General features: G+C 44.2%; 1 protein-coding gene across 1 annotated transcript in view; it reads left to right on the top strand.

Annotated features, from left to right (window-relative positions):
- LOC105051217 (uncharacterized) overlaps positions 1-23,050 on the top strand; it is a 44,665-nt gene extending 21,615 nt beyond the window's left edge. Inside the window, 6 exon segments of the mRNA XM_073243927.1 lie at positions 1,523-1,804; positions 2,890-3,149; positions 3,152-3,234; positions 3,328-3,477; positions 21,763-22,299; positions 22,476-23,050. Coding sequence (XP_073100028.1) covers positions 1,523-1,804; positions 2,890-3,149; positions 3,152-3,234; positions 3,328-3,477; positions 21,763-22,299; positions 22,476-22,664 — 1,501 coding nt within the window. The 3' untranslated portion in view covers positions 22,665-23,050.
- The last annotated feature ends 210 nt before the right edge of the window (positions 23,051-23,260 follow it).

The following is a 23,260-nucleotide window of genomic DNA, read 5'->3' as shown; positions in this document are numbered from 1 at the left end:
GGAATAGGATATTTGTCTAGTGTTGCATCGAGATAGAATAAGTAAAAGTTGAATGCATACTTAAGCTAGTAATTTTATTAGAGTCCAAAAGAGATGTAGGGGCATGTAATGGAAAGAAATAACAAAAGCTTTTTTTGTTAAAAAAACTATATTAAATTGGATGTATTAAAAATATTTATTACGGTTTCTGCATACAATAAAGAAAGTTCTTTCTTATCCATATGCGAACATTTTATGCAAGTTAAATATTTTTATAATGTTTCTTTTGATTTCAAAAGTTTCAGTTCTTTCAGCTTGCATAATGTGTATGTTGAAAGATGTAACACAATTAAATTTTGATGCTTTTGAGCATGGTTATGAGTATAAATCATGAAATATAAAATGGTTCACTAGCTATGTTAAGTTACAAGTAAAGAGTATTGCCAATCAAGAATGGCATAAAGACACTCAAAACAGGCACCAGTAATGTGCATAGCGTGTTATCTTTTAAATGCTTCAAAGGTAGGGTAGCAGATGTTATCAATAACTATTGTCTTTCTTTTCTTGATTTTCTTCCTAAGAGTCTGTTGGGCAGGGCCAACTAGCTCTCATTAAGAGAATGAATAGGTTTAAAAACCTGGTCTGTCTTGGTCCATTTCGGCTATCTTGGATTGGACCTTTAAGAGACTTGGTATTAGAATGGGGCCTTGACTAGGATGCTTATAGAACCAGGTCATCTCAGTTGACCCAGTCTGTACTTGTCAGAAGTGTCCTTCTTAAAGAGAATTGCAATTGTTGAATGCATTATTAGGAGCATATGTAAAATAAATGTGCCCAAGTTATTTCATAACCATAACCATAACCATAACCAGTCAGCCTTGTCCCAACTATTTACGGTTGACTTATCCTCATTTATCAAACACTTCTATTTAGAGTTACCTCTGTTATTATTTCAAGCTTTTCTAGAAACAAGGACTATCAAATCTTAGTAGCAGGAATCTTCTACTAGAGCAATGAACCTGCTTCAAACTTCATGGAACCTCAGACCTCTGCACTTGCTTCCTAGTGACATCCTTAAGGAGTTTTAAAATGTCTACCTTCCCATACCTGCAACTGTCAATACCAATTTTGAAAATTAAGATCCTAGTATAGTTACTATTATCAATTTGAATGCCTTTCAAGGCTTGACGAGCTTTTTATGACTGGCTATCAACCTAATATCAATTCTCAACCTCTCATGTTTGAGCTTGGGAGCCGTATTTTGTGCTTATTATTATGAAAGGCTGCTAAACTATGGTTCCATTTTTTTGTTTTCTTTTTCCTCTTTCAGAGCAAAATTTGCAAGCTGCTTTCCTTCCCCATATTTCTTTGTTATCTTGTCAAACAATATATTGTAATGTTTCTTTTGATTGGACATTATGCTAGATGAATATAGAAATTAAAATTTCAAAAAATGTTGTTTCTAGTTTTTTTTTTCTTTTGCAATATATGAGAAAGTAATTATGCTTCTGTTCTTTTTTTTTTTTTTTCTCTCTTTTTGCAGAGTTTATGATTTGTGCATGTGCATAAATTCTTCACCCTTTCTAGGAATTGAGCAGTTGCCACAATTTCCACATCTACTACAACTGCTTGGTCTGGGAGCTGCTGGTACTGTAGAACTTGGCCATATTGTGGAGCCTCCTGTTATCCATACAGCAACTTCTATTGTTCCTCTTGGTTGGAGTGGTGTTCCTGGTGAGAAAAATGCAGAACAATTGAAAGTTGATATTGTTGGACATGGATTGCACCTATGCACCCTTGTTCAGGCTCGAGTAAATGGAAACTGGTATGTTTTTTTTCTTACTTTTTTCTGCGTTTGAAATGATTTTAGAATGCCAAAAGTTGGCATAATTTTTTGCTTGCTACAATAATAGCATAATGTATTTATGGGTAAAACTCTGTATAAATACATAAATCATGGCACCAAAGTTTTAAATCCTGTGGGATAAAAGTATCCTGGTTTCTTCATGGAATGGGATGCTGTGCTATCTCGTTCCGTCTCGACAGCTGTCCCGGTCATATAGCCCAGTGGATATCCTCCATCTTTCTCTCCCCTTATTCTTTCTTTTCTTTCTTTCTTTCTTTTATTTTTTTTCTCTACTTTCTTTTCCTTTTTCTTTCATTTTCTTCTCCCTCCCTTTTTTTTTTTTTTCATTTTTCTTCTTCTTTCCTTTTATTTTTCCCTTTTCTTCATCTTTCCTTCATTTCCTTCTTTCCTCTTTCTTATTCTCTCTATGCAAGGATGGGTTTCGGAGTCCCGAGCCTATCCTGATCTTGTTTTCTCATAGGAATGAGATGAGATAGCTGTCCTGCCGGGACGTAAAATTTTGCATGGTACACATGATCAGAAACTTGAGATAGCTTGTAATATAAATAGTTTTATATTTTTTTGAATGTTATTCAATTATAAAATTGGTTTTTTTTTTTTTTTTTAATATCTGGACAAGGTCATTGACCCTATCATCAGGCCAATAGCTGTTCATGACCAGCTTGGTTCATTTGCAGCCCTCGGCTTAAGCAGACACACCTCCTTAGTTGCAACAATCTATATCTTTGTTCTGAAAGGACAAGGAAGTAGGAACCATTAGTGTATATTGTCTGGCTAACTCGCATCTATGAACTAACATTATACAAGATGCAGTATAATCTGAAAAGTTGTTTTCCTATGTCTATTTCTAATAGGGGCAACTTTGTTCTTTTTCTTTTTTTTTTTTTTGGTGCAAATCTATGTTCAGTCATTTAAGCGTTCTAGTGGTCCCCACACCATCTAGACGCTTCTGTAATGCAGACTCCCAAGAAAATTCCCTCCCTTTTTTTAATCATATTGTCTACATCATGATCTAATCTGCAATATTGTAAATCACTACCTAGGTGTTCAACAACAGTAGAATCCTCGCCATCAATGCCTCCATACTTATCAAGTCATGACATGCAACCTGATTTACAAAACATGCGGCTCATAATTGGTGCTCCACTGAAACGGCCACCAAAGCATCCTGTTATAGATGATTCTTTGCTTCCTTTGTTTTCTTCTGGAGTCACAGAATGTGCCAGTTCTAGTCGGGAGTCTCAATTTGGATCTTTCTTTGAAGAGAGAAGTGTATGCAGTTGCAGTGATGGTCTGAATGGTTTGTTGTATATTGTACTAGTGATTTCATCACTGTCTCCAAGGAGGTCCATGTCAGAACCCGGAGGGTTCGGTTAGTTGGATTTGAGGTATTGTTTCTGTAAGCAGTATACATGTGCGTTTTATTTTTAAGGAAGTGTAAAAGCAGGAATTTTTAGAGTTGGATCATTGGATGTTTTTAGGGTGCTGGAAAAACCTCTCTTTTGAAAGCAATATTTGATCAGTATAGAAAAAGAAATGGTGCCAATCCTGAGGGCATATATCCAGATGTGCATACTGAAAGAGTAGTAGATGGATTGTGCTACTTAGATTCAAGAGGAGTAAACCTTCAGGTATGTTTTTCCTATCCTTTTCTTTTGTGAAATTCAATTCTTTTGCTTCTAAGAGTGGTGTATGACGGCAGGTTAAAGCCCATGGATCAGCTAGTTGACAAGGATATTTGTAGCTATAAAGTTTTGGTTTAGAACCTAGCTTACTCATCCAAGAAAGTTGTGGAGTATTTCTGTATTTTGACGTATTCTCTTTTCATGATGCATGTCTAGTGTTCCCAGTGCTGGTTGCTTCATGGTTGCAGTATTTGTTCTCTACATGCATTTTTGTTCCTGCTGGTAATGCTATTGTCATATTTATTGACTTCAATAATATAGCATAAAAGTTTTAAGGTGTTTGGTGCTGTGGGAGGGAATTTTCAAATATTTTGTCATCAGGGGCTATGCGTTTTTGAAACTTTTAGGCATGTCATTTTCAACTGGTAATCCTATAGTGCATATCAAAGATGCCAACAACATGGTTGTTGGCAAAACAAATTATCTATGTATAAAGGGGCTAGTTGAATTATGAATGTCCATTTTTTTTTTTATGGGTTATAGTTAACCATAATGTTTAAAGTAAATGTGATTCACATGATAGCTCCATAAAGATTAAAGTAATGAGTGAAAATGAGGTATGGCATAAAAACTCCATAGAGAACAATATGTCCAAAAATGTTGCACTTGGTAGTTTGAATTGTTGACTTAAGCTTAAGAATGAGGGAGTAGAACATTATATTTTTTAGGCAACTGGAGACATTAAAATGGCGATACATATGGTCTTGAACAAGCAGTAGTTGAGGAAGAGGATACTTCTAAAAGTTCTTGATGAATTATTGACTGCTATCAAGGGCATATAAGAAGGCATATAAGAGCCGAGGAGTCTAAAGTGTGAAGGGATATTTGGAAATTTACGAGATCTCTGGGTTCAATTGCTGAATATCCATTTCTCCTGCACCTTTAGAAGTTAGACAACTGAAGAACTATAAGAATGGTATATGATAGTATGTATACAAGTACAAATTCCATAAGATGTATACTGGAATGTGGTGGTACCTGGATACAAAATAACCAATTGGCTTTAGGCTAGGACAGCCAACTTAAAAGACTTTCAACCACCTAGGGAAAAAAAAAGAATGTTTTCTGAGTGAATCATAAGACATGCATTAATACTTGGTTCGCCGTACCGGGCCGAACCGCCCGGTACGGGCGTACCGAGCCGGACCGGTCCCTTACTGGTCCGGTTCGGGCCTGTTTTTCGGAAAACGACCCCGAACCGCACCGAACCGCCCGGTTCGGTGCGGTTCGGGCCCGTACCGCCCGGAACCAGGCGGTACGGCTTGGTTCGGTATCGGTTCGGGGTGAACCGAGCCGTACTGCCCAGGAGAGGGGGAGGGGGGAAGGTGGGGGCCTTTTTCACGTGGTTGGGGGGAGGAGAGAAATGGGCATGGCCTACTTCACATCCTTCGGTGTTCTTTGAGAGTTCTCAGAGAACACCCATGGCCGTGGCAACTTAATCGTTGAGACCTCCAAAAAATTAGAAAAGATGGCAAAATTTCATGAAATTGGAGGAGTGATTTGAGAAGAGGCTGATCTTTGTCGGAGGTAAGATAATCTGTTATTTTATTAGTAAATATTTTTTTTTTGTTTTTGTTGTTAGAAATAGGATAAAAATGAGGTAAAATAAAAATAGAAAAAAATCATGCCAAATCTTCTGATTTTGGTATGATTTAATTATATGTGATAGATCTTTGGAAGATCTACACGATGACATCAAAATTGTTAATTTTCGTTAATTATATATATTTTAAATATTTTTAAATATTTATTTATTTAAAAATAAAAAAAATATATAAATTTTAGGAAAAAAAATTAGAGTTTGGGAATCATGTTTAGAATGATTCAAGCTACTTAAATCTAATTTCAATTTTTTTTCAAATATTTGAAATTAAAATTTATTTTTTTAATTATTTAAATTAAAAAATTTAATTATAAAATAAAAAATATATAAAAATATTTTATATTTTAGTTAATTTAAAAATATTATTTGAAGCATATAACATATTTATTTTGAATTTATAAATTTTAAAATAATTATTAAAATTATTTTAAAATTATATATAATTATTTTAATTATCATTAAACTATCATGTTTTGTTATACTTGCATATATTTTAATTATATATATATACTGCGGACGATCTTGCACGTGGAGTAGGATCCATGGATGTATCTGGATCATCATCGCATTATGGATCCTATTATCCACAGCCACCTTATGATCCATATGCATATGGTGCATCCGAGTATCTTCTAGTGGTTACTACCCTATGCAGCCTGGAGTATCTTACGGATCAGATTTTGCTACTGGCATATTTGGATGGGCTCCTCAACCGTACCATCATCTCGAGGATACTTCTCAGAGTCAGAATTTTAGCGAGAGGTCTAAATGTCTTACAATCCAAGAGAGGATGCCTTATGGGATGATGAATATTTAAGAGTACGGTGCAGCTTGGCTAGAGGGTTGGACTGATATTTCTTCAGACTATGTTGATGATTCAGATATCTACGAGCGTCACAGACACTCGACAAGAAATTAAATGCAGAGTACATCTTAAGGTTCGTATATCAGTTATTGCGTTTTGTACTTAAATATTTAGATACATTTTAATGCGTATTTTATATATTTTTTCTTTAGTTTTAAGATGACATAGTTAAAATATAATGTAAATAAATATATGTTTGAAATTTTGGATCAAGAGTCTTTGTACCGCAATCTAACTCCAAATTGAACCCAAATATGTCAATATGCAATATAATGCCATATTGAGGTTGTATTTATCAATTATTAACTTCAAAAATCTAAAAAAAAAATTTAAAATCGAAAAAAATATTGTGTACCGGTATGCCTAGATGTACCATATGTCGGTATGGTACGATACCGGTACCATACCCGGTCCGGCACCGGCACGCCGTCCGGTACCGATGCAGCGAACCTTGATTAATAGCTTAAAGAGTTTTGTAATGATGATCTCTTCCATAAATGGATTTCTTTTTTTTTGCAACAAGAGTATAACTTGTGGGAGGAAAAGGAAGATCACTGTCTCCATGAGAGTTAGACATGCTTGGAAAGCAAACTTGCTTTGGAAGATATCAAAGCCTTCAAACATCAGATACTGAATTGTTATTTTCTATTTAAATCTATACAAGTTACTAGTGACAAATAAAAAACTCAATTTTTTACTCACGAATTTGATACTTGGCCTTAGTATGATTTCCCATATGCTATAGAAAAGCTGCTACAACCTCTTCTAGTAAATGCCAAGTGTTACCAAGGCATTTTGCATGAGTGGCAAGCATCTATGTGACTCCAATTGTCTATAGCTTTGACCTTTGATAGGGTGAATAAGGTAAACTATATAGAATGGAGTTTGTTGGGTATAAAGTGCCCCCCGACCGAAGTCTGCAAAGGGCTGATCTTTCGGGGCTCCTCCGGCTCCCGACCTTGTACGTGACGCCTCTTCGAACTCCTTCGCCGTCCGGACTTCTTCGACTATGGGCCTCAGTGTTCACCCATCGGGCCACCCCAAAGGCCCTTTAGCCTTGCTGTTAGCCGTCCTTCTACAGCAATCGACTACCCCCGAACTTCTTCCGGGCTTCGTCAGCATCCGAGCTTCCCCGACAACGAGATTTCTACAGTAACCAGGCTCCTTCCACGTTTCTACGACGGTCGACCGCCTTCAGGATTCCAGCCGAGCTCCTGCGATAGCCGAATTTCTACCGCAAGCGGCCTACTGCGAACTTCCACTACGAGTGGTCTGCACCGAACTCCTGCTGCGAGCAGTCTACCCCGAACCCTTACAGCGAACGGCCTACCTCGGATCCCTACTGTAAGCAAATCCCATCCGAGCCTCTGCTGTAAGCATATTCCTTCCGAACTTCCATTACAGGTAGACTTCAGCCGAGCTTCTTCGTAGTCGGATCCCGCGACAACCGATCTTCGATCGAGCTTCTACAATGGGACAGGACTCATCGGTCAGGTCGCTACTTCGAGCTCCCACGACAACTGACCTTCGACCGAGCTTCTACAATAAGCGGTCCCTTTCAGCCTTCTACAAGAATCAGACTTCGACCGAACCTCCATAGCGGTTGGATATCGGATGAGCTTCTACGACGATCGGGCTCCAGCAGCTGGATTCCTGCAACGATCGATCGCCTCCGATGTCTGCCGAACCTCCCCAACGCCATCCGAAGTCCATCACCGGCCGACCCTCCACCAGATCCTTCATAAAATCGAACTTCCCCAACGGATCATCTTCAGGTGAGTTTCCACATCGGGCGAATCCCAGACGGACTTCTCTAACAATCGGATTCCTACCGGGCTTCGCCAACGAAAAGTCTCTATCCGAGCTTCTACAGCAGGTGACTCCCACCTGTAGTATCAGCACCTAAGCCACCGACAATAGTAGACTGGTCAGCAGCTTCGGGGACATCCGAGCTTCTCCTGGACCAACAATGGAGAGCCATTCCGCTCCATCAGATGTCCCAGCTGAGCTCCAGCCGACGGATCAGAGCTCTCTGACAAGTCACGACAAGAGTCGCCCTCCTGCTCCACTCTCTGCAACGGATTCCATACAGCTCCACCACTCTCTGACGAGTCGCGACAAGAGCTACCCTCCTGCTCCACTCCTGCAACGGATTTCATGCAGCTCCACCACTCTCTGGCAAGTCCGACAACGGATACACTCCACTCTCCGCAACAAGCTCCACGTGGCCCTGAACGGCCCCTGACGCCACTACTTTCCGTAACAAACTCCACGCGGCTCTGAGCGGTCCACTACCAGACGGTTACAGACGTCGCTGTCGGTCAGTTACACCCTTCGTCTATAAATAAGGAACCCCCAGACACGTTCTTCTCTAAGCTGGTAACTCTATCTCGAAACTCTGCCAAATTTTTGCTCGAGCACTCCATTTCTGTTGAAGCAGAGTACTGACTTGAGCGTCGGAGGATTTGTCGGAGCACCTCCAACTCCGGTTTAGACTTTCTTTGCAGGTCCCGGCGGCGGTCGCAGTCATCCCAACTCCAGCTTCTCCGACTTCGACGGAATTCTGCACCAACAGAATTGGCGCTAGAGAAGGGCTGTGTCTTTACAGTACCCTTGTTCTTAAAGGAGTGCTCAACGGACCGATTCCGGTCATCTTCTCCGACATTCTCTTCTCCTTCTTCTATAGATCCTCACCTGATGCCTCCTCGCAGAGCATCCACCAGGCGATCCACAGCCTCCGCGGCAGATCTCAGGCTCCGGCCTCACCTCCAGTTTTTCAGGCCCCTCCTCCGGTAACGACGGTCGGAGCGGAGCAATTCGACCTGCTGGTTCAGCAGGTCAGGGGCCTTACTGAAGCGGTGCAGGTCAGGCAACAGCAATAACAGCCGCAGGCGTCGGTGCGGTTGGAGAGAGCGTCACCGGAATTCCAAAATCCGGCGGTAGGGCGAGCCACTTGGGCCAGTCGCCCCGTCTTTCCCGAAAAGACAAACCCAAAGGTGGAGAGCCCTCAGTCCGATCAGATTCCACTCCCGGAGGATCTCTACCTTCATTCTGCCGAAGATCCTCGAGACTCGCAGTCGCGAGGACTTCCTGGATCAAAGGCTCCAAGAGATGAACCGGCGGATTGAAGAACGCTGCCACGCTCCCCCTGCTTATGGTGAGGATATCTGTACTGACCCCCTTTTTCTCAAATGATCATGCAGGAATCGATCCCGCGAACTTCAAGCTCCCCCAATTCGAAAGTTATGACGGGACCTCGGACCCGGTCGACCACCTGGAAGCCTTCCGGACAATGATGCTGCTCCATGGCGCGCCAGACGCCATTCTGTGCCGAGCTTTCCCATCCACCCTGAAGGGAGCAGTAAGGAACTGGTACTCGACGTTGAAGTCGGGTACCATCTTTTCCTTTGATCAGATGAGCCATCAGTTCGCGGCTCATTTTGTTAGCAGCCGACGTTCCGGAGAGGTTCGGAGTCCCTCATCAACATCAAGCAAAGGGAGGGGGAATCCATCCGGGCTTATGTTAACCGTTTTAACGTCGCTGCATTGGAAGTCCGGAACTTGGACCAATCGGTCGTGATGGCCGCTCTGAAGGCGGCCTTCAGAAGAACGACCTTCTGTTCTCCTTGAAAAGAAGTATCCCAGAGATTTCGTCGATTTGCTGGCTCGGCCGAAGGATATGCCCGAACGGAAGAAGCCTTCAAGATGAAGGACGAGGAGACCGCAAGAGAGCGGCAGGCGGGAGACTCGAGCAAGCCCGCAGCCGGAAAAGGGCCGAGTGAAGCTCGGCCATGCTCTCGAACTCTTCCCGGGCACGGCGCGCCCGGACTCCTCCCGAGCTCGCAAACAGAGAAGCCTGGACCGTCGAGTTCGGCGACGCTCTCCTCCCGGGAGATTTCACAGCTACGCCTCTCTCAATGCATCGAAAACTCGTGCTGATGGAGGTCAGGGAGCAGCTCCCAAGGCCGGAGAGGATGCGCTCGCACCCCGGAAAATGTAACCCGAACAAATTCTGCCTCTATCATCGTGACTACGGCCACGATACGGAGGAGTGTATTCAGCTCTGAGACGAGATCGAGGAGCTCATCAGACAGAGTCGGCTCGACAGATTCATTCGGCGCCGACTTGAAGGAAGAGAAGATCGACCTAGGGCCCCGTCGCAGTCGGAACCGCCAAGGAGGGAGCAGCCAGAAGATCGGCCTCCGATTGGGATTATCAACTTCGTCTCGGGGGGACCCCGGGAGGAGCAGACCTTCCGCGGTTATAGAGTTTGAAAAATCTACGAATGTATTACCAACAACTTTGTCCTGAATGAAAATTCTCTTCATTTTGTGCATTCTTTCTTTTGGTATGAGCTTACAACGACGGGAGATAACTCCTTGATACAAACGAAACTAAGCGTGTTAGGAACAGGAGGAGAACCTCGTCCTGACATGAGCAAAGTCGAAGACTCGGTTTCCTAAAGACCGGATGGGGGGAGAGTCCTTACAACGGTCCTTATGTGCCCCCACAGCCTTGTTAGGAACAGGAGGAGAACCTCGTCCTAACATGAGCAAAGTCGAAGGCCCGGTTTCCTAAAGACCGGATGGGGGAGAGGCCCTTACAACAGCCCTTATGTGCCCCCACAGCCTTGTAGGAACAGGAGGAAAACCTCGTCCTAACATAAGCAAAGTCGAAGGTCCGTTTTCTAAAGACTGGATGGGGGGAGAGGCCCTTACAACGGCCCTTATGTGCCCCCACAGCCTTGTTAGGAACAGGAGGAAAATCTCGTCCTAACATGAGCAAAGTCGAAGGCCCGGTTTTCTAAAGATCGGATGGGAGGAGAGGCCCTTACAATGGCCCTTATGTGCCCCCACAGTCTTGTTAGGAACAGGAGGAGAACCTCTCCTAACATGAGCAAAGTCGAAGGTCCAGTTTCCTAAAGACCGGATGGGGGGAGAGGTCCTTACAACGGTCTTTATGTGCCCCCACAGCCTTGTTAGGAACAGGAGGAGAACCTCGTCCTAACATGAGCAAAGTCGAAGGTTCGATTTTCTAAAGATCGGATGGGGGAGAGGCCCTTACAACGGCCTTATGTGCCCCCACAGCCTTGTTAGGAACAGGAGGAGAACCTCGTCCTAACATGAGAAAGTGAAGGCCCGATTTTCTAAAGACCGGATGGGGGAGAGGCCCTTACAACGGCCTTATGGCCCGTTTTCTAAAGATCGGATGAGGGGAGAGGCTCTTACCACGGCCCTTATGTGCCCCACATCTTGTTAGAAACAGGAGGAGAACCTTGTCCTAACATGAGCAAAGTCGAAGGTCCGATTTTTTAAAGATCGGATGGGGGGAGAGGCCCTTACAACGGCCCTTATGTGCCCCACAGCCTTGTTAGGAACAGGAGGAGAACCTCGTCCTAACATGAGCAAAGTCGAAGGCCCGGTTTCCTAAAGACCGGATGTGGGGAGAGGTCTTTACAACGGCCCTTATGTGCCCCCACAGCCTTGTTACGAACAGGAGGAGAACCTGTCCTAACATGAGCAAAGTCGAAGGCCCAGTTTCTAAGACGGATGGGGGGAGAGGCCCTCACAACGGCCCTTATGTGCCCCACAGCCTTGTCAGGAAAGGAGGAGAACCTCGTCCTGAACGAGCTGAAACCGACTGTCGGGAACGAGGGGAGGACTCGTCCCGATGCAAACAAAGACTCGTTGATCGATAAGGAGGAAAGTTTCCTCAATGGCTCCACACTCTCACGGCCCCGTCAAGAGCGGAGGGAAGACCCTCACTCAAACAGAAGAAAAGGGGAGACGAAAAGAAAAGGTGACGAACTACACGGCGATAGGCGAAAAACGAACCACACCAAAGGCACAAGGGACCTCATCCCGACGAGAGAGAACCCTTGTCGAAAATCTCTGGTCCCTAAGGACAAATCGACACGGCGGCAATCAGGAACCTTCAAATTACGTCGGCAACGAACAAGACGGAAGACAGAAGAAGTTCGGTGGACGACGAATCAACGCAAGAATCAGCAAGGGATTACAAACTACGTCGACGCCAAACAAGATGGAAGACAAATGGAGTTTGGTAAACAACCATTCAATACCAGAATGGACGAGGTAATAAACGATTTCATTCACATTTCATTGGTGAAGTATGCATTACAAAGCCTTAAAGGCCAAAAAAAAAGGAAGAAGAAAAAGAAAGAAGAAGAGGCTCTAAGGAAGCTCAGTTTCTTCCGACTTCGAGCTTCGGTTCCGGCCCTTGTTATGGATTGCCTTAAATCTTCGACTTCCTCTTCTAGTTTTCTCTTTTTCAGCAGCATATCCTGGAACATCCGTGGAACCGCCGGCGCTCGTCCTCTGACTCTTGAAGCCTCCTCCTCAGACCTCGGACTCTGCCTCGGCATCCTTGACCGCCTGCTGCTCGTGACTAGCTGAATCTTCAGCCGCTGCAGTTCGGCCTCCTCCGCCCAAGGGCCACAGACAATTCCGCCATAGTCTCCTCAAGGAGCAGAGCTCATCGGAGCCTCGTACAGAGGCAGGCTGGACTCTCCCGGACAACTGCCTCCGAAGGTGGGCTACTTCGTCGGTCTCCGTCTGGAGCTTCCTTCGATAGTCCTCTACCTGCCCACTCCAGCCGACTCGGTAGCGTTATAGTTCGCCTCAACGTCCTGCAGCTGCTTCCGAAGGTCGGAGAACTTCTTCGACCAGTCTCGGTCACGGTCGGCTTGGACTGTGAGCCAGGATGAGCTCCCTTCCAGCTGGCCGATCTTCTCCCGTGCAGCCGCAGCTCGACCTCGAGAGAGCTGATCTTGGAAGCCTGAGTCCAAGATCGGTCGCTGGCACGCTTCCGGAGTTCCTCGAGCTCCGTCACGAAGTCGGCCTTCTTCCGGGTGAATTCCATGAGCCCCTTTTTGTGGAGGTCCTGAAGGCGAATAGCCTCCGCAGTAACTTCGAGTGGCTCTTCCTCAACCGGTGGAGTTCGTCTTCCAGCTTCTTAGATTTTTCTGTCAACCGACGAACTTCTCTTTGGAGGTCTCGTATCATCGACTTCATGGGAATACCTTCCGACAGGGGAAGAGCTTCGGCAGGACACTGTCGTTGGAAGACAAGAGCGCACGACTCAAATCAATGCAAGAAGACAAAAAGAAGGAAAAGAATACGAAAAGGGGGGAGGGACCCTCCGTAAAGATGAATCCAGCTTCATTGATCAAATAAGTTTCAAGTACAAGAGAACAAAAGAAATATATATATCATCATAAAGGAGAAATACAAAGCTAGAGGTTCCGGACCTTGGGGTAGAAGTAAAGGGGGTTGGCGTCCCCGGAAGATCGTCAGCGGCGGCCACGGCAGTCGACGAGGTCCCGGCTGGAAGAGGATCGGTGGCGACTTCGGATGGTCCGACCTCATCGTCGGACGCCTCGTTCAAGAAGCCGAGATCCAATTCGGGAAACCTCCCAGCCACCTTCTCTTGGCAGAGTTCAAACCCCTTGATGAAGGCGTCCTGGCCGAACTGGACCTTTAGATCCTCCATCTCGGAGGAGGCTTTGAAGTCTTCCACTGCTCGAGCCCTTGCCTCCGAGACCAGAGACGGAATCCGTGCTTTCAGCTCGGAAACCTGCGCCTTTAGCTCGGAAATCTGCGCCCTCAGTCCGAAGATTTCGGCCTCAGCCTTCCCTCTCTCCTCCAAGGCGGTCCTCAGATCGGACGAGGTTTGTCCTTCCTTTTTTAGTGCCTCTTGGAGGCTCTGGACCTCGGCGATCTTCTCCTCAAGGCGGGCGGCCCCGGCTAGATGACCTTCTTCTGGCCGAGCTGCCTCTCTTTGGGCGATCTTCGCCGCCTCGACGTTGGCAACGAGCTGATGCCCAATCTGCAAGAAAGGTCGGGGAGTCGATATGAGGGCTGAAGAATAAGCTAAAGAGGCAAGGAGGAAAAAGGGTGAGTTAACCTACTTCGAGAAAGGATCCCAGAGAATCCCAGGCCCGCAGTTCGGGATCGGCTAGGACGATCCTCTCGACGACCTCGAGCAGGATGCACCCTTCGACCAGCCTCTTTATCAAGTCCCTGTTGTTGAAGGGATTTTCCCCCAGCTCTTCTCGGAGCCGCCGACCCCCTCGGCGGCAGCCCTGCGACTGCGAATCCTCCGAGCTAGGGTCTTCTTTCTTTTCTTCCCTTCGACCCCAGGTGCCCCCTTGGGATGAACCTCCGAAATGGGACCCTCGGCCGGGGGGCTCTGTGAAAGGGTTCGGGGGACTTCAGGTTCGGCGTCGGAGGGGACTTCGACAACGACGAGCGTCGAAGCAAGCGCGGTCGAGCTTGTCCCCTCTGTCCTGGCTTTCTTCACCGAACCCGAAGTTGAGGCGTCCTTTCTCTTATGGGTCTTGAGATCCTGGGCTAATCTCCGAGCCACGCTTGCGTCCATGTCTGCGATAAAAGAAGATCAGCATGGCTTCGAGATGGAATAAGAAGAAGGGGAAGTACTAAAAAAAAAAAGAAGAAAAGAGAGAGACAAAAAGGGAGAGGTACGGCAGGGTTAAGGGGGCTCAGGCCGACGTTGAACAAAAGTTGCTCCCTCAGAAGTTCGGGGAGGAGGGGGCTCGATAGGCCTCGAGCTTTTTTGAGGCCTCGAGGTCGTCCCTTTCCAGGCTAGAGGCCCGGCGGGTGGAATCCCTCAGAGAACCCCAATGGGTAATCCTAGCTCTAAGGTTGGGCATCGGACGTAGAAGAACCTCTCCTTCCAGTTATGGACGGAAGAGGGGGCGCCTTTCAGCAACCCCTTTCTACCGAATTGGAGGGAGAAGTACCACCAATCCCTTGCCGTGGGATGGCATTTGAAGGTGTAGAAGGTCCTAAACAAAGAAATAATCGGCCAACTTCGACTAAACTACAAAGGGAAAGAAATCCTATCAAAAACCTAAAGGAGTTCGGCACAACGGAAGCTAGAGAAATGTTCAGAAAACGAAAGAGAGCAACAACAAAGGGCGGCAGCGGGAGCCGAAGTCTGGCACGGAAGGTCTCCTGGTATAAGACAGAAGCGACCGGGAGGAGGGGCGCTAGCCCGGTCAGATGGCCGGAAGCTCCAGCTCGTACTCCGGAGGAACTCCATACTGAATCCTTATCAGTGAGAGTTCATCCGGAGTCAAGGAGCCAGGGATGGTGTCCGGCGCAAAGGCCGGACAAGGTTCGGTCCTAGCTACGGGTTCGTTTACGGTACCAGTACTATAGGGAACTGGGGCTGACGAACTCCTAGAACTACTAGAAGAGGAGGTATCGGAAGACATTTTGGATCGAACGAAAGCTACAAAATCTCGAAAAAATCAGAAAAATAGCGAACAGGCCCTTAAGGAAGCTAAACGAACAGGGCACAAAAAAAAAACACAGAAAAACAGCGAGAAGTTCAGGACTAACCTAGGTTGGTCTGGGGAGTGCAGGAGGGCAGCAAGGACGACGGGAGACCCAAGGACGCCTAAGGTCGAGAAGGACGCTAGAGGAGGCTGGAGCTCTCGGGGAAGAAGAAGGGACCGAAGGACTCTTTCAGGCAGGGTGAAACCCCTAAGGAGGAAGACGTGTTTAAATAGGCAACAGACCTGGAGCGGTTATGATCGTAGATCTCTCTGACCGGCCTGTACCTGCCGCGTGTCCCACTCACTTTGACAGGCTGTTGAAAATGGCTGGCAGCTGACAAAATAATTATTGCGCCGTACCTAGAGCCACGCCCCAGCAGAAATCCCAAAAAGAAGAAACCTTTTTCGAAAAGGCTCCAGTACCAGCGTACCGAGCATCAAAATATCTGACGACCGCTGAGTACGGAATTGAGGAGAGCAGTTTCGGTCGTGAGAAATTCTCTGTACTTCCTTCGTTCGGAACCCGAACTCGAAAGTAGGGGGACCGGTATTGGGTATAAAGTGCCCCCCGGCCGAAGTCTGCAGAGGGCTGATCCTTCGGGGCTCCTCCGGCTCCCGACCTTGTACGTGATGCCTCTCCGAACTCTCTCGGCCGTCCGGACTTCTTCGACGATGGGCCTCAGTGTTCACCCATCGGGCCACCTCAAAGGCCCTCTGAGCCTCGCTGTTAGCCATCCTTCTACAGCAATCAACTACCCCCGAACTTCTTCCGGGCTTCGTCAGCATCCGAGCTTCCCCGACAACGAGATTTCTACAGTAACCAGGCTCTTCCACATTTCTACGGCGGTCGACCACCTTCAGGATTCCAGCTGAGCTCCTGCGATAGCCGAACTTCTACCGCGAGCGGCCTACTCCGAACTTCCACTACGAGTGGTTTGCTCCGAACTCCTGCTGCGAGCAGTCTACTCCGAACCCTTACAGCGGACGGCCTACCTCGGATCCCTACTGTAAGCAAATCCCATCCGAGCCTCTGCTGTAAGCATATTCCTTCCGAACTTCCATTACAGGTAGACTTCAGTCGAGCTTCTTCGTAGTCGGGTCCCGCGACAATCGATCTTCGACCGAGCTTCTACAATGGGACAGGACTCATCGGCCAGGTCGCTACTCCGAGCTCCCACGACAACTGATCTTCGATCGAGCTTCTACAATAAGCGGTCTCCTTTCAGCCTTCTACAAGAATCAGACTTCGACCGAACCTCCATAGCGGTTGGATATCGGATGAGCTTCTACGACGATCGGGCTCCAGCAGCTGGATTCCTGCAACGACCGATTGCCTTCGATGTCTGCCGAACCTCCCCAACGCCATCCGAAGTCCATCACCGGCCGACCCTCCACCAGATCCTTCATAAAATCGAACTTCCCCAACGGATCATCTTCAGGTGAGTTTCCACATCGGGCGAATCCCAGACGAACTTCTCTAACAATCGGATTCCTACCGGGCTTTGCCAACGGAAAATCTCTATCCGAGCTTCTACAGCAGGTGACTCCCACCTGTAGTATCAGCGCCTAAGCCACCCGATAACAGTAGACTCGTCAGCAGCTTCGGGGACATCCGAGCTTCTCCCAGACCAACAATAGAGAGCCATTTCGCTCCATCAGATGTCCCAGTCGAGCTCCAGCCGACGGATCAGAGCTCTCTGACAAGTCACGACAAGAGCCGCCCTCCTGCTCCACTCCCTGCAACGGATTCCATGCAGCTCCACCACTCTGACGAGTCGCGACAAGAGCCGCCCTCCTGCTCCACTCCCTGCAACGGATTTCATGCAGCTCCACCACTCTCTGGCAAGTCCCGACAACGGACACCACTCCACTCTCCGTAACAAGCTCCACGTGGCCCTGAACGGCCCCTGACGCGACTACTCTCCGTAACAAACTCCACGCGGCTCTGAGCGATCCACTATCAGACGGTTACAGACGTCGCTGTCGATCAGTTACACCCTCCGTCTATAAATAAGGAACCCCCAGACACGTTCTTCTCTAAGCTGGTAACTCTATCTCGAAATTCTGCCAAAATTTCGCTCGAGCACTCCATTTCTGTTGAAGCAGAGTACTTACTTGAGCATTGGAGGGTCTTGCCGGAGCACCCCCAACTCCGGTTTAGACTTTCTTTGCAGGTTCCGGCAGCGGCCGCGGTCATCCCAGCTCCAGCTTCTCCGACTTCGACGGAATTCTGCACCAACAGAGTTGTAATACATTGGGTATAAAGAGAGTATTTTACATCTGCTGCCAAATTCAAAAATGGGGTTTGGAAAACAAAAAAAAGGATCTAAACTTTAATCTACAATTCACAAGATGTAAAATGTCCCTAAAAAAAAAAAAAAAAAAGTGTGTGCTCATGTGCGTCTACGTGCATGCTTGCGTGCGCACATGCGCGTACTGTAAACTGCTTGCCTATGCATCTAAATTTGGAAAAAAAAAAATCTAAACTTTAATCTGCAATTCACAAGGTATAAAATGTCCATGACAAAAGAAAAAAAAAAGGTGTGTGTATACTGTAGACTGCTTGCCTATGCATCTAAAATGTTCCAAAATCAAAATATTGTATTGTACCATTAAAACTGTTATTTGTGACAATGTTATTCATTGGTAGGGAAAATTAAAACTTTTAGTTTTTCTTTTCTTTTCCTTTATAAGCATTTTAAATCTTGTAAATCATGTTCATCTCTGTAGATTTTCATATTACAGCTTCCATCTTTGAATTTACTAGTAGAAGTGGAATCCTCTTTCCACCGTGTTCATTACAAAACTATGCAACTATATAAGCTTGTAGATATTCCAAAATACTGAACTATGTTTACCATTGGATTTAGTAGACATTCAATGACACTTCTAATTAAAAATACCGATATCATGTCATCTTATAACAGTAAAAATGAATAATGAGTGTGACACTAATGTAGAAATGCTTATATTATTTTATGCTGACTGAAGATAGTTGTAAACAAAGTGCTGTCATGAGTGATTATCACTTGATGAGACACCTAAATTAGTTCTGCCAAGGGCTGACATTTTTTTCCTAGGAAAGTAAGATGCTCCATTTTTAAAATGTCAAAAACATGTCTCCTTGTTTCTGTTCCTGTTCATGGTGTCCAAAATTCTCTGCATCCCAAAAATATTTACGAGTTCACCTTGACTTAATCTTTGACTTCCCCATTGTTGCCTCTAAATCCTCTCATCTTTTTCACTATTCTGGTATTGACAAAATAAAATTACTGCTTGAGTTTGTCATGCATGCCATCAGAAACATCTCTTGATGAGGCAAAAATATTCTGATCACTGTCCATTAACAGGTTGAACTTTCTATCTCTAGTGGCTTGTCCAAGCTTCCTGTGGACCTTATCATGGACTTGAATAATGTGCTGTACTATCATCTGTATCTACTTTGGCCCAGGTGGTTGTGTGGGCTTAATGTATTGAAGTTCCTGCATCTTTGCATTCCTCTAGTATGCATTGTAAGGGTTGTTTAGGTGCATGCAATTGAACAGCTACAATTGTGGTTTATGCTACCAACCTCAACATGTGTCAGTTTGTTTTAGGTAAGACAAGATCCAACATATAAAGCAACTACATATTTGGGTCCAAATGTAGGATTTCAGCAGATGAACAAATTGACTGTATCTTGAACTACTAGATTCCCAGTATATTAGCATATAAATATTACTATATTATATATTGTATCTTGAACTATCAGTGTATACGTCCATCCATATAATATAATATCACTAAAATACCAACTGGTCGTAAAACGAACCAAGCTGTTCAAGAACATATCAGGTTTGGTGTGAAATTGTGATAATAGCTTGATCAAGCTTGTTTAATTAAGAAATAAACCAACCTCAAACCCCTTTTGACCTGTGAACAAGCCAAGCATAAAACAATCTAGGCTCCCAAAAATAAATAGAAGCCCAGGTCCATACTGAATACAGGTTCATTCAAGCTCATCCAATTAGGAAATATATCAAGCTTGATCAGTTGTAGTTAAAACTTTACCCAAGCTCTATGTTAGTTTGAATGTCCTTTAATATAGCAAGCTAAACCTGGGATTTCCAAAGCTCACCTTGACTTATTCGGTTCTCTGATTCATTATAACTAAAAAGATCATATTTTTATACTACTACAATATTGTTAATACTATTTATACAACTATACTATGCCATAAAATGCAATGCTAATATGTTAATATATAACAATAATAAATCGGATATATATTATAATGATAACAACAATATGCTATCTTATATATTGCATTAACGTGATGCATATCATAATAAAAGAGTATCATTACAACATAGTTATTTATAAATTAATAGTATATATACATACTGGTTTTAATATATTATTAGTGTATCAATTACATGTTAACAATCTTACGGATTGGATATAATAATATTACTTTTCAATATTAAAGTAATGAATTGATTATTATTTTGCCATAATAGTTTATTAGTGTGTATACTAACTACGAAATGCTAGATTGAGAATCAAATCTCTCAGTTAATTCAGTCAAATAACTTTTCCCTATCTATTGCATGTATACCCACAAAGGACCAAACAACAAATGTAATTAACATAACTAGATTGCAGCGACATTTCGTTATAATAGATGGCATTCCTAATTATAGGCAATTAAATAAGCCCTTAAAAGGACTTTTCAATTCTGGTATCCTGATAGGTACCGTTGGCATCAAATTTGGGTGCTTTTCCATTTGCATTTCTTATAAATGACCTGCCCAAATTAGAATAATGCATCTATCTATCTGTTGTTTGTGAAGGCTGTTAGGTAATGAATCATGAGATTGGAACATCATGATAACGAACTCAGAATGTGTGATGGAGCTCTTTGGATGATAAGGTTCTCCTAATTAGGAAAACCAGACATAATTCCTGGAATACATCAGGTAGAATCATTGATGGATACATGAGAAATACCCTAAGGAGAATTTCTGGAACCAGACATATTAGGATAGGGTTGATGACCATGTTATCAATATAGTTTGAAGGATGAGGTCTTGCTGAGATCTGTATGATTAAAAATCTGAGATATGGGCATATTGAAGCTAGCTTCATGAAGTAGATTAAACTATTGAGAAATAAGGCAGTTGCATGTCCTTAGGCGGATGATGATGGAGAATGAGAATCTGAAGGTGTATGCAGCTGCCCAGCTAAACTAAGAACAACAAGTTGGAAACGAGGCCAATTAAAAATTAAAAAGGCGGGAAAATTGCATTGGTGAAGCCTAATTGTTTGTACTCTCTAGGTTTAGGTTGGGCCTTAAAAATTAGTGAGGATAGGAAATTGCATTTCTGGAAGCCTGATATTTAATCAACATGGTCAAGCTAAGTGATTCTTGGGGAATATAGCGCAAGGGATCTGTTGCTTGTAATCATGGTTTGCACTTTTCATTTCCCTTCATTTGGACTTAATGCTGCTGCTTGAAATTATAGAATAAACTTAGGAACTCACAAATGTCCTATGAAAATATTTGTGTTTGATCATTTTTTTTTGTATGTGTAAAATCTCTCTGTGTGAATGTGTATGTGCACGGGTGTTTTTTTTTTGGTTCCCCTATGTTTGGGTTTGCATGTGTGCATGCATGTGTTTTCTGGTGTATGTTTGCATTCCCTTTTTTCGTAAATGCATGACCCTATGGGCTGATATTGGAATGTATCTTTCTCATGTTCCATTTATGGGACAACAAATGAGACCATTTCTAGATTTATCAGCTGGAGTGATATGAGTCTGTTATTATTATATTACATTTATTTTTTTCTTAGTAATATGAAGTGTTGGTTACCCTTGCTAGAGGTTAGTCATGGACCTGGCAAACTGCAAGAATAAGCAACCAGAAAAAAGCTGCAGATTGGTTATAAACAATGAATTCACGGTTTGTTGGGTGCCAGCTCTTGCAAACTTTTCAGTCTTTGCTGTTTGTATTATAAAGTACTGTTCACTTTTGGCCTATAGATCAAAACTCTACACGGTAGCCCTAAAATTTCTGAGATTGATGGATTGTTGAGCTACAACTGATGACTTTCTGGACTTGTCTGAAGTCTACAGTTTACAATTTTTCTAAATTAATAACTCTGAGACTGACTTGAGTTCTTAAAGAGGCCCATTCATCTAGACCATGGTTCACCATGATCTCCCCATACTGGGCAATACTGTACCGTAATGGTATCTGGAGCATACTGAGTCTTGGTATGCCGAACCAACACCCGTACCAGATGGACTGACACCATACCAGCATAGTACCGGTATAGGGTTGAACATGGAGATGGTGAACCTTGATCTTTATGATTTTGGTTTAGCACTGTACTCCTATAGCTACTTAACATCTTTGTAACTTCTCTAACATCTAGCTTTTTCACTTTTGCTCTACAGGAATTGCATTTAGAGGCTGCTCATTTCAAGGAAGAATTGCAAATTGGATCTCGTGATCTCTGTAGGAAGACTGATCTGGTTATTTTTGTGCATAACCTATCACAAGAGATACCGTATTATCATCCGTCAAATAATTCACAACCACAACCAGCACTTTCACTTCTCTTGAATGAGGCCAAAGCTCTTGACATCCCTTGGGTTCTTGCCATAACAAATAAATTCTCTGTCAGCACCCATCAGCAGAAAATGTTAATCAATTCTGCCATGGAGGCATATCAAGCACCGGCCAGTATGACTGAAGTCATAAATTCCTGCCCTTTTGTTATGGCAAGTTCTGTGAGTGGTCTGCAGTCAGTGAGTTCAGAAGAAGAAAATTTGAACCGGAAGGAGGCTGCTCGAAGCATTAACTTTGCTCCAATTAACCTTGCTCGAATGCCTTTTCAGAAGAAACCGCTTGTTATGCCTGAACAAGGTGTCACCGCACTCCGTCAACTTGTACACCATGTGATCCAGAGACGTGAGGAAGCGGCTTTCCAGGTAGGGCTTATTTTTACATTTGAAATATGCGAAATTATGCAATTTTGGCAAAGATTAATGAAAATAATACAAAGTCATGCCATTTCCTTTTCTTCAATCTCATATACTATTGCCTCCCTGATCTGTCCTCAAAAGCATATACTTAGGCTGGGCGCTGTATTGCTTGCTTTCTGCAGGAGCTTGCAAATGAGAGGTTGTCCCTAGAATTGGTCAAACAGCAGAAAACTTTTGTGGATGCAAGACATGACTCTCAGGGAAAGGGAAACTCTATCACAGCTGCAGCAGTTGGTGCATCACTTGGTGCTGGTCTTGGCCTTGTAATGGCCGTAGTAATGGGTGCAGCATCTGCCTTGAGGAAACCTTGATTTTGTGCAGCATTTAGATATCACTTTGTTCAGTTCAGGCAGAAGCAACACCATATTGGTAGTGTGGTGATATTATATAATGTATACTTGGGATATTTTGGAAGATCAGATGTTCTTTAGCGGTGCATTTCTCTTGAGTTTAGATGTATGCATGAGCGGGCATATTATGAGTTCCCAAGTCATGCGGTCTCCATTTTATGTTCATAGAGCACACCTGTACAGGTAGAAATAGTTCCTAGAGCATGTTGTAGAGTGTCTGATGTGATACCATCAGTTTTGCAACCCAAGGGTTGATTGGACTTCACTGTCATGATAAGCATATACAAGGGATTAGATGATTATACACTGGGCATACCAATTAATTCGTGAATTCTTATTTTTCTTGATTTGTTTTTTGAAGTACCAGTGAACTATCTCTTGAGCTGCTTCAGTTGTGGGGGTGCCACATGAGCAGGAATGATCATTGGAAAACCGGTTGCCAAGCTCCGGTTGTGGGAATATCTGGACGGCCAGACAATTTTGATAGTGTGGCTCAATGCCTCATGCATACCGACTACAAAGCATAAAATAGCAGACGGCATATTTTGTAGGGAATT

The sequence above is a fragment of the Elaeis guineensis genome, chromosome 9 (genome assembly GCF_000442705.2).
Source record: "Elaeis guineensis isolate ETL-2024a chromosome 9, EG11, whole genome shotgun sequence".
Lineage (NCBI taxonomy): Eukaryota > Viridiplantae > Streptophyta > Magnoliopsida > Arecales > Arecaceae > Elaeis > Elaeis guineensis.
Note: the sequence above shows the minus strand (reverse complement) of the source record. Positions and strands in the feature narration are given on the sequence as shown.